The sequence below is a fragment of the Borostomias antarcticus genome, assembly GCF_949987555.1.
Source record: "Borostomias antarcticus genome assembly, chromosome: 13".
NCBI lineage: Eukaryota > Metazoa > Chordata > Actinopteri > Stomiiformes > Stomiidae > Borostomias > Borostomias antarcticus.
In genome coordinates, this window is record NC_140246.1 from 4,831,815 (window position 1) to 4,841,814 (window position 10,000).

The following is a 10,000-nucleotide window of genomic DNA, read 5'->3' on the forward strand; positions in this document are numbered from 1 at the left end:
TAATCATTGGCCACTTGCTGTAGCGAATATGTTCTTTCTTAGAAAATGCTCCCACTGTGAGCCAACACTTAACACTTACTATCCCACAACCAGCTCTCATCTTAAAAGGTAAGTACATGAACTCGCGTCTTTATGGCCCTAGCTTGCTGTCTCTGTGTGCACAGTAGGCTGTTATGTTGGCACAGCCTTAGCAGCAGATGTACATGAGAGAGTTCCCCTGTGGTGTGAATGGGCCGTGTAAATGGGAGATTCATTGACAGTCCCTGACTGAGGATAGACAGAGACACAGCTCTGGCGCAAGGACTGAGGGGTTGTTTTTGTTTTATACGAGAGAGGAGAGGAGAGGAGAGGGATGGAAGAACAAAGGAGAAGCAGAGAGAGAGAGAGAGAGAGGGGGAGAGAGAGAGAGAGAGAGAGAGGGGCACATCTGCCTGCTGCTATTAATGACACTACTCTCTATTCTATCTGTGCTCCATTCAACAATCCATCCAGACTATCACCTCACCTGCACATTACCTGCTCGATATTCTACCGTGCGTGTTTTGATAGAGCAGGTCCATCCATCTCCCCCAGAAGCTCGGATCCAGCTCCAGAGGGCCTACGTCTGCTGTCCCTGGCGTGTGTGCGTACGTGTGTGTGTGCGTGTGTGTGGGGCATGAGTTGTGTGTATGCGCCGTGCGCTGGGAATATGGTTTGTGTGTTGTGTGGCGTGTGTGTGAGGATTGTAAGATGCGTGTGCTGCGTGTGAGGCCATCTCCTCACTGTCCGGTCGACGCCCCACTCAGAGCGTGATGTATGGGACGGCGATGGAGAATTGAACCGGCGTCCTATAGATCACCTTTAAGACTAGACTGATGGCGCTCTGACCGGGCCCCAAATGACTGGTGGGTGTCAATAGAAGTGATTTTCCAGCATTCATCCCTTTCATGCTGCCCTTGCGCTGTCTAATCCTTACAGTACACTGTCCTCTCCCTGAAGTTGGAGAGAGAGAGAGAGAGAGAGATGGAGAGAGAGAGAGAGGGAGAGAGAGGGAGAGAGAGGGAGAGAGAGAGAGAGAGAGGGAGAGACAGAGAGAGAGAGAGAGAGACAGAGAGGGAGGGAGAGAGAGAGAGAGAGGGAGAGAGAGAGAGAGAGAGGGAGAGAGAGAGAGGGAGGGAGAGAGAGAGGGAGAGAGAGAGAGAGAGAGATGGAGAAGAGAGAGAGGGAGGGAGAGAGAGAGAGAGAGGGAGAGAGAGAGAGAGAGAGGGAGAGAGAGAGAGGGAGGGAGAGAGAGAGGGAGAGAGAGAGAGAGAGAGAGAGACAGAGAGAGAGGGAGAGAGAGAGAGGGAGAGAGAGAGGGAGAGAGAGAGAGAGAGAGAGAGGGAGGGAGAGGGAGAGAGAGAGCGACTGATGGAGCGAGGGAGAGCGGCAGAGCGAGTGATCAAGAGGGAGGTACGAGAGAAAGAGAAGAGAGACGGAGAACCTTCGAAAGGGGGCCGGTCGTTCGTACTTCGACCCGATAGCCAACGCTTTGTAGTCGGGTTAGTGATCCGACCCACAGCTCCGACCAGCGGCTCTCTGGATGACGGGCTCTATGCAAACTGGATGAGTCACAGACTAACAAAAGCCTATTCTACTAGCCGGCTTTCACTGGGTCCGTCAGCCTCCAACAATAAACAACGCACTTACCACCCACACCCTGACACACACTCCCAACACATTCACGCACATACACACACACTCGCGCACACACACACACCACACGAACAACACACATCACCAGTCACCACCCACACCCCGACACACGCACGCATACACACACACACACACACCACACAACACACATCACCAGTTACCACCCACACCCTGACACGCCTGCACATACACACGCAGACACACACACACCACACAAACAACACACATCACCAGTCAGCACTCACACCCCGACGCACCCTCCCAACACGCACGCACGCACATACACACACACACACACTCACGCACACACACACAGATACACACCGTAGACTACACACACACACACACACACACACACACCATAGACTACACACACATCGCTAGCTCTGTCTCCCCGTTTTACGCCTCGGGCAACACCACAATGATAATCCTGTGAGTTGTGTTCCCCCCCCCCCCCCACACCCAGCAAAACGGGGTCTGTTTGTGCACTGTGTGTAGTTGTGTGTGTGCGTGCGTGTGTGCGCATGTGTCTGTGGCTGCATCCTGCCGTGTCGTCCTTCCCTGGTGGCGGAGCTCGTCGGAGAGGCAGTCAGAGAGATCTTAGCGTCGTTCTCTACCTCCCATTAAATCAGCTGTCAGGGCGTCACCCCACCAGCTGAGCAAGGATTCGCTCCCAAGAAAAGGAACCTGTTTTAGGGAGGCGTGGGGGGGGGGGGGGGGGAAGCAGGCAGGGGGAACACAAATCATCAGATTAGCATTGTGGTGAAGTCGGAGGCATAAAACGGGGAGATAGAGCTAGGTGTGTGCGGTGTACGTACGTGTGTGTGTGTGGTGTGTGTGTGTGTGTGTGTGTGTGTGTGTGTGTGTGTGTGTGTGTGTGTGTGAGCGAACCCATTCTGCCTGGATGGATTGTTGAGTAGAGCACAGATAGAATAGCGAGTAGTGTCATTAATAGCAACAGGCAGATGTGCCCCGCACTCTCTCTCTCTGTCTCTCTCGCTTTCTCTGTCTCTCTCTTTCTCTCTGGCTCTCTCTCTCTCTCTCTCTTCTCTCTCTCTGGCTCTCTTCTCTCTTTCTTTATTTCTCTCTTTCTCTGTCTCTCTTTCTCTGTCTCTCTCTCTCTTTTCTCTCTCTGGCTGTGCTCGGAGCAGATTAATCACCAGGAGAGGCCTGGAGTCTTCACTGAGAATAGAGGTCAGAGGATGAGAAGAGGGTTCACCCAGGTGACTAGGAGAAGGGACAGCAGCAGACAGACATGGAGAGAGACCGAGACACGGATGTTCAAAGAAACGACAGTAGAGTCTAGAGAGAGATCTATATCTATATATATCTATATATATCTATATATATATTTAAAGAGAGAGAGCGAAAGTACAGTTATAGGCTTCACTTCGATTCTCAACTTTCAGGACTTTGACTTTTGCTCTCAAAGAATATTTTAAAAAATCACACCCAGGTGGTGAAGTAAGCGGCGCCTGGCCTATGAGCGATCTCTACTGCCCTCTGCTGGTGTGCAACAGCGTTTGGTCTCAGTCTCGTGCTACTAACGGACACACACACACGGACGGGTGGACAGACATACGGACATGCATGTCACGTATAGAAGCGGCTTCCCCGCTTAAAAACATCCCCCCCCCCCCCATCCTTAGTTACTTGTATCCACTTCACTCTCTTCCTCTCCTTCATGTTTTTTTTGTTGTCTTTTTTGTTTTTTCACGTGAATCTGGGCTCACTTATGTGATCAAGGGTATAAGGACGGAGTCTCCTTCGAATCCTTGTTTCTTCCCCAATGTGCAGTCAGAGGACCCAAATCGGTTTGCGTTATTCCTTTGATGTAGCTACTTTGTAAATTGCGTAATAAATCTGGGGAAAACAACAGTACTTCAGTACTTCCTGACAAACGCAGTTTTTCCCCCCCCGTGTTGCTATGCGTTACGACGCACCCCCCCCGACCCCTCTCTGAGACAGAAGTGGGTCAGCTCGACAATACGTCTTATCTCTGTCGTCATGCCGTCTCCTTGATGGCCTGCTGTCGTATTGACAGTATAATGGATAATGACAGGTTGGCGGCGGCTCCAACTCTAGGCTGTGACCTTCACCTGCAGTACCAACACTTAAGTGTATTAGCGTTCTCTAAGTGTATGAGCTGTTCACTCAGTCACCGGATCAAAGGTATGGTGATGACATTTTTATCAGATCACTCGGTTCCACCTCAAGGACACACAAGTACTGTGTCGCCGGTTGCCATGGCTCCCTGTCGTCCCCTCGAGTTTTCCCGTAATGCGGTTTCAGATCTGCTCTTGAGCTGCTGGTAAGTTTGGTTTGTGCGTGTGTGTGTGTGTGTGTGTGTGTGTGTGTGTGTGTTTGCGCGCGCGTGTGTGACACTTGAGAACAGTCACCAGGAGGATGGTGTGTGTTGAGTGGAGGAGGTGAAGGAGGTGCTGATATCGGGGAGAAGGGGAGTGATTCTGGAAGGTCACCCGTGACCTTGGAGAGGTCATCGTTCACCTGGATCAACACCACAGGATCTGGCGGGAACAGATAGTGATCTCTCTCCCTTTCTTGGCTGTCCCCCGCTCTGCTTCTCCCCAGCTAATTGAATTAAGATACGATAAGTTTTCCTCAACCGCTTGTCTGCTGGAAGATAGTGTATGGATCGTCTGCTAAGCGCCACTGTCCAAAGCCGTCTTCAGGCGGAGTAGCATGCATTCTATAATGATGGGATTTCTAATGTGTTCTGCCCAAACTCCACAATCTATAAATAGCCTCTATTGGCTCCAATGCCATCGTCTGTGATTGGAGGAATCAATACCCACTAAACGGTATAATACAAGTTAATTGGATGTGAATCTCAACTGGATGAAGTCCAGGCTCTAAAGATGTGATGAATTCTTTGGCTGAACTTATCATAGTCTTGGTCAAGTAGAAGAATGGTCATTCTTGAAAGTTGTGTTTTCAAAAGTGACGCATGTCCTCTTTCAGGGCATATATTGCTCTTTCTGCGTGGAGGCTGATAGGACAGCTTGCATTTATTTCACTTCAAAAAGAAGAGTTTGACGGTGGTTTGGAAAAACTAGCTAGTCCCCCCCCCCCCACACCTCCCCACCCTCAGAGTCTAGCTATACCTATTCTGTATCCTTTAAGCCGTCGAGAGACAGGGCGTTGACAAAGGGACTATTAAACAAAAGAAAGTTTCTATTTAGCTGCAGTGGCTCGGTGCACATGTGAGACAGACGGCCAACGCTGCTGTGCTTTAATTGTGGGCGTCCTGAAAGTAACTGTCAGTGGCGTTCCCTCACGTTTTCGACGGGGGCAGAAGATGCTGCATGATTAAAGCTAATCACCAGAAAACATTCCTCTAAACTTCCATTAGAGACGTGTCGCCAGGGTTTTTGGACCTCCCTAATTGCCCCGACCCCCCCATCCCCACCGCCTCAGTTGTCACCTTGAGAGTCGAGCGGTGGGCTTTGTATTCCAGGGACTCTACAGGGCTGTCTGCTGCCTGCTCCAACAGCCTCTCATTAATCTTCCTTCCAGCCTTCATTCATTAACGCTGCCTTCCTCACAGCCCTTCCCTCCCCCATAGAACCTCTATCTCCTCATAGCTCCTCTACTCTTTTTTTTTTTTTTTTTTTTTTTATTAACCTACAGATAAACACTCAATACAGCCAAAAGGAGAAACTAAAACACAGCTCTAACATAAAAATAGAACACATTTTAGTTTCTTATCTATGCTGTATTCCGGCCACTAATCATATTCCCTTTTTCCTTTTTCTAATGTTTCTATGAAATATGTATCTTTTTGTCGCTAAACTTCTTAGAAAATGGATGTACGAGTATGTTATCTCCGACAGAGAGGGTTCTGGGTTGCTGTGTGTCCAGCTCTCATACCCAGGGCCACCCTTGAGTATAGTGGTTATGTGTGAGTGCTTAAGTGTTTATGTATCCCTAAAAAACAGACTATGGTTATTATTATATTATATTATAATATTATATTATTATTATATTTCAAAACATTCAATCTGGATCAGAATGATCAGGATATGATTAAATCTCAAAAACAAAACAGGATATGTGATCCTGATCCTCCTAAATTGGGATATGGATTTGATCATTCAATCCAACCCAGAATCCTGATCAAATGTTGTTCTTGGGTATTTAAATTCCAAGGCGAAGATTAGGATAGTTTTGATTTAATTTTTCTAATTTTAAAAAATTAGGATTATCCTGATCCCACTGGAAGGGTGGATGAAGCATGGATTCAAGGTGGATGTAGATGTAGGATACATGGCACAATGGCACATCATCATTCTTTTATTCAATCATTGCATATTAAAGTAGCCCAACAAAGACCATACCAAAACAATATCCATTCTAAATTAAATAATTAACCAATACAATATTTTCTATTAAAATAGGTTGGTGCAAGTACAAGAATGTTACACATCTTCATCTGAAACCTCTCTTCTAATATGCGAATGTGAAGTTTTGTGCCCTCTGTTGAACAAGGTCCTCATCTAGAGACATCTGTTTCTCTGCTCACTCAGTTTCTTTCCTCACCAGATCCCCATAGCCATCTTAACTCTTGAATCAGTATATTATAATAATGATAACATCTTGATGAAATCTAATAATCATGGCACAATTATGCTTAATGGAATATGAACATAAATCGAATAAAAAAAGAAAGGCAGAGTACCATAACTCAATTCTAATGTTTCAGAGTGCTGGGAAGCCAAGACAAAGAACCTTCACTGATGTTCTGTTGCGCTTTTGGAAATTACTGCAAAGACAACCCACTATTTTCTCGAAAAAAACCAGCACAATTGACTTAAGATATTTGTCCTAATTTTCGACCAAAAATGATGTTTTTTGCCTTTGTAGGGTAGAATAGTTAGACCAGACAGATGGTTATGACCAGCCCCAAATTATGCAATTCTGGTCTACTGTATGTATTGTGTACTAATTCAACTAAATTAATATGAATAATATGCTGATTTACACTTCCCAACATTTTCACGTGTGTCAATGAAATGTTGTTACTTTGACCAACGGAGGCCTATCCAAAGACTGCAAATCTAGATTCTGTAATCCTGATCTTGTGGTATCTGGATCCGTTCATTTTCTAATAAGTTTTGCAACAAAAAAAGATACATATTTCATTGCCATTAGAAAAAGGAAAAAGGGAATATGATTAGTGGCCAGAATTCAGGATAGATAAGCACCAAAGAGATCTAGGAAATAAAAAACTGTGTTCTATTTTTGTTTGAGCTGTGTTTTAGTTTCTCCTTTTGGCTGTATTAAGTGTTTATCTGTAGGTTAATACAGTATGTGAACTCTACTCTATTGATGGTTGGCTTCTTAATAACTAGTGATGTGACTGATGACTGTACACTACATGAGTATTGATTTAGACAAGCTATCTGCTATAGCATTCACTTTTCATGTTATTCACTTCAGATAGCATAGCAGTACATATTAACATATTGTTAGATGCAAGAAATATGCTTACTCCCACTTGGAAGGGTAGAGATTGAAAATGTTTTCTCCGATTTGAGGTACAGTGAACTTTGGCCACAGCAAGTGCAATCTTCTAGATTAAAAGGTAATCTTGGTCTTAAATTAAAAATAAATTGAAGCTCATGAACCTGGGAAGTTTTTTTTATATACAAGTGAGGCAGTAACATGTGCAATAAAGTGCTTGAAAATAATTACTTTTGATGAGAATTTGTCAAGCGGACAGACATTTTTTTGCCTTTTTGTGTATGTTGAGGGTGATATTTGAAAATAGAAAGGCAACAAGCCCCATAATCTTATTTTGCTGGTTTCCCCTATGTTTCAGGATACTCCATGCAAAATGTCTTACTTGTTTGACTATTTATGCAGTTGCAGTACCTTCATATTTGCATTTACATCATTTCGCCAGAAACGTTTCCCAAAAAGGTTTTTTTTTGGCCCCTGAGACCAAACGGCCCGGAGTGCTCGTTATCAACTTGTGATGGCCCAAGGTATGGGCTAACAGGAAATACAAGTGAATAAAAGGTAGCAAACAACATCCTGAGGGGTGGACCTGGCTCCCGGCCTATAGCTACTATCTCTGCCTTATTTCTCTCCCCCGTGGAACCTCCATCTCCTCTTAGCTCGTCTACGCAATATCTCCTCACATGTAGCTACTATCTCCTCTATCTCTCCTCAATATCTCCTCACATGTAGCTACTATCTCCTCTTATCATCTCTACTCAATACCTCCTCATATGTAGCTACTATCTCCTCTTATAATCTCTACTCAGTATCTCCTCACATGTAGCTACTATCTCCTCTTATCATCTCTACTCAATATCTCCTCACATGTAGCTACTATCTCCTCTTATCATCTCTCCTCAATATCTCCTCACATGTAGCTACTATCTCCTCTTATCATCTCTACTCAATATCTCCTCACATGTAGCTACTATCTCCTCTTATCATCTCTACTCAATATCTCCTCACATGTAGCTACTATCTCCTCTTATCATCTCCTCAATATCTCCTCACATGTAGCTACTATCTCTGTCTTATTTCTGCCCCTCATAGAACCTCCATCTCTTCCCCTTCACCTCTTCTCTACCCATCCCTCGTTCCATAACCTCTTACCCAGAACCCTCAGAGTCATCTCTCCTTCCCCAGCTCCCCCTCCCCTCTCTCTCTCTACCCCAGATAAGCCTCTCCCTCCATTCTCTCTCCCTTTCTCTCTCTTCTTCACCTTTGTCAGCGAGTGCAGAGCTCTAAATCCGTGCGAGCGGACTCTCACAAAAGACTCGCCGAGTTCAATTTGCACCGTTTTTCTCAATTTGTAGTCGTGGGCCATTATCGAAGGCGGGCGGTTAAAACTCGCCGGCTCTCAGAAGCGCGTCTCAGTTTGTGTTGGATTCATGAATAAATGTTACTTTGTCGGGGCGTTAAGCCGCTTTTCCCCACGGCGCACTGGACTGTTTGCCCCAGGAACGGCTGAGGATGAGCCTGTTTCACCACAGCCTCAGTCTGCAGGCTACAGCCGCCTGGCTCTGGTGGGCACTGGATGGTGTGTCCATGTGTTCAACAGTCTCTGTGTGTGTGTGTGTGTGTGTGTGTGAGTGTGTGTGTGAATCTTGGTTTGTGTGTGTTTCAGTGTGCTATGTCTCTGTGCTGGTGTGTGTGTGTGTGTGTGTGTGTGTGTGTGTATCAAGGTTATAATAGTTTTGCTTTTGTCATTAGTTTTTATTTTTATATCGTTTTAACTTTTTGTTTTCAATTTCAGTTTAGTTTTGATTAGTTTTAAAGCAGGTTTGCTAGTTTAGTTTCGTTTTTATTTTTGGAAAATGCTTAGTTTTAGTTAAGTTTTTATTAGTTTCAGTATTAGTTTTCTTTTTTTTTTCTTCTGCACTAGCCTCATGAGACTATCCTGATCTCGCGAGCTCACATTGTTTCACTCCATTTGAAACAAGCCATCTGGCGCACGTCAGGTTACTTCTGCGCAGGGGCACAGCTAAGAAAAAATGGAGGAAGGATTTCATATCCACCCAAAATATTAGGCTTATGTATGAAATGAAAAAGACTAAAACTAAGGACATTTTCTCAATAATTTTAGTTTATTTTAGTTAGTTTTGTAAACACACAATACAGTTTTAGTTAGTTATCGTTTTTTTGTAAAGTCTAGTTTTTATTTTTATTTCAGTTAACTAAAATGTTTTTTCACACCTAGTTTTAGTTTTTTAGTTAGTTTTCGTTAACTATAATAACCTTGGTGTGTATTGGTGTGTTATGTCTCTGTGCTGGTGTGTGTGTGTTATGTCTCTGTGCTGGTGTGTGCTGGTGTGTGTGTGTGTGTGTGTGTGTGTGTGTGTGTGTGTTATGTCTCTGTGCTGGTGTCTGTGTGTGTGTGTGTTATGTCTCCGCTGTCCCCTGTATGAGAAGAACAGGAGAAGAAGAGGCGTTTCCGTGGTGACCGTGAGCGTGTTCTCTCTCCTGTGTTCCGTCCTCAGGTCAGCAGGTTCTGGGCCTGGTGGAGAACCAGAGTGACTGGTACCTGGGGAACCTGTGGAAGAACCACCGTCCGTGGCCCGCGTTGGGTCGAGGCTTCAACACAGGTCAGTCCTCCATCACAGACCCTGCGCACACGACCAAGGCTGCGTGTCCACCGGCGAGCTGTGTGTAGCTGAACAGCGCCAAGCTTACAGCTGCGTTGAGCGCACAGAGGAGTTTAGAGCTGGCTAGGCTACCGATGTACGCTAGCAACGAGTGTCGTGTTCTTGCAGACTGGAGATTAACTAGCCAAGTTACGATAGCTAACTAATGTTAGCTCGTGCTA

General features: G+C 45.4%; 1 protein-coding gene across 1 annotated transcript in view; it reads left to right on the top strand.

The window, feature by feature from the left end:
* Window positions 1–10,000, top strand: part of large1 (LARGE xylosyl- and glucuronyltransferase 1) — a gene marked incomplete at both ends in the record, with an annotated part of 41,741 nt that overhangs the window by 17,135 nt on the left and 14,606 nt on the right. Inside the window, one exon of the mRNA XM_084448169.1 lies at window positions 9,675–9,779. Within this exon, the coding sequence (XP_084304295.1) occupies window positions 9,675–9,779 (105 nt within the window). The remainder of the gene's footprint in view (window positions 1–9,674; window positions 9,780–10,000) is intronic.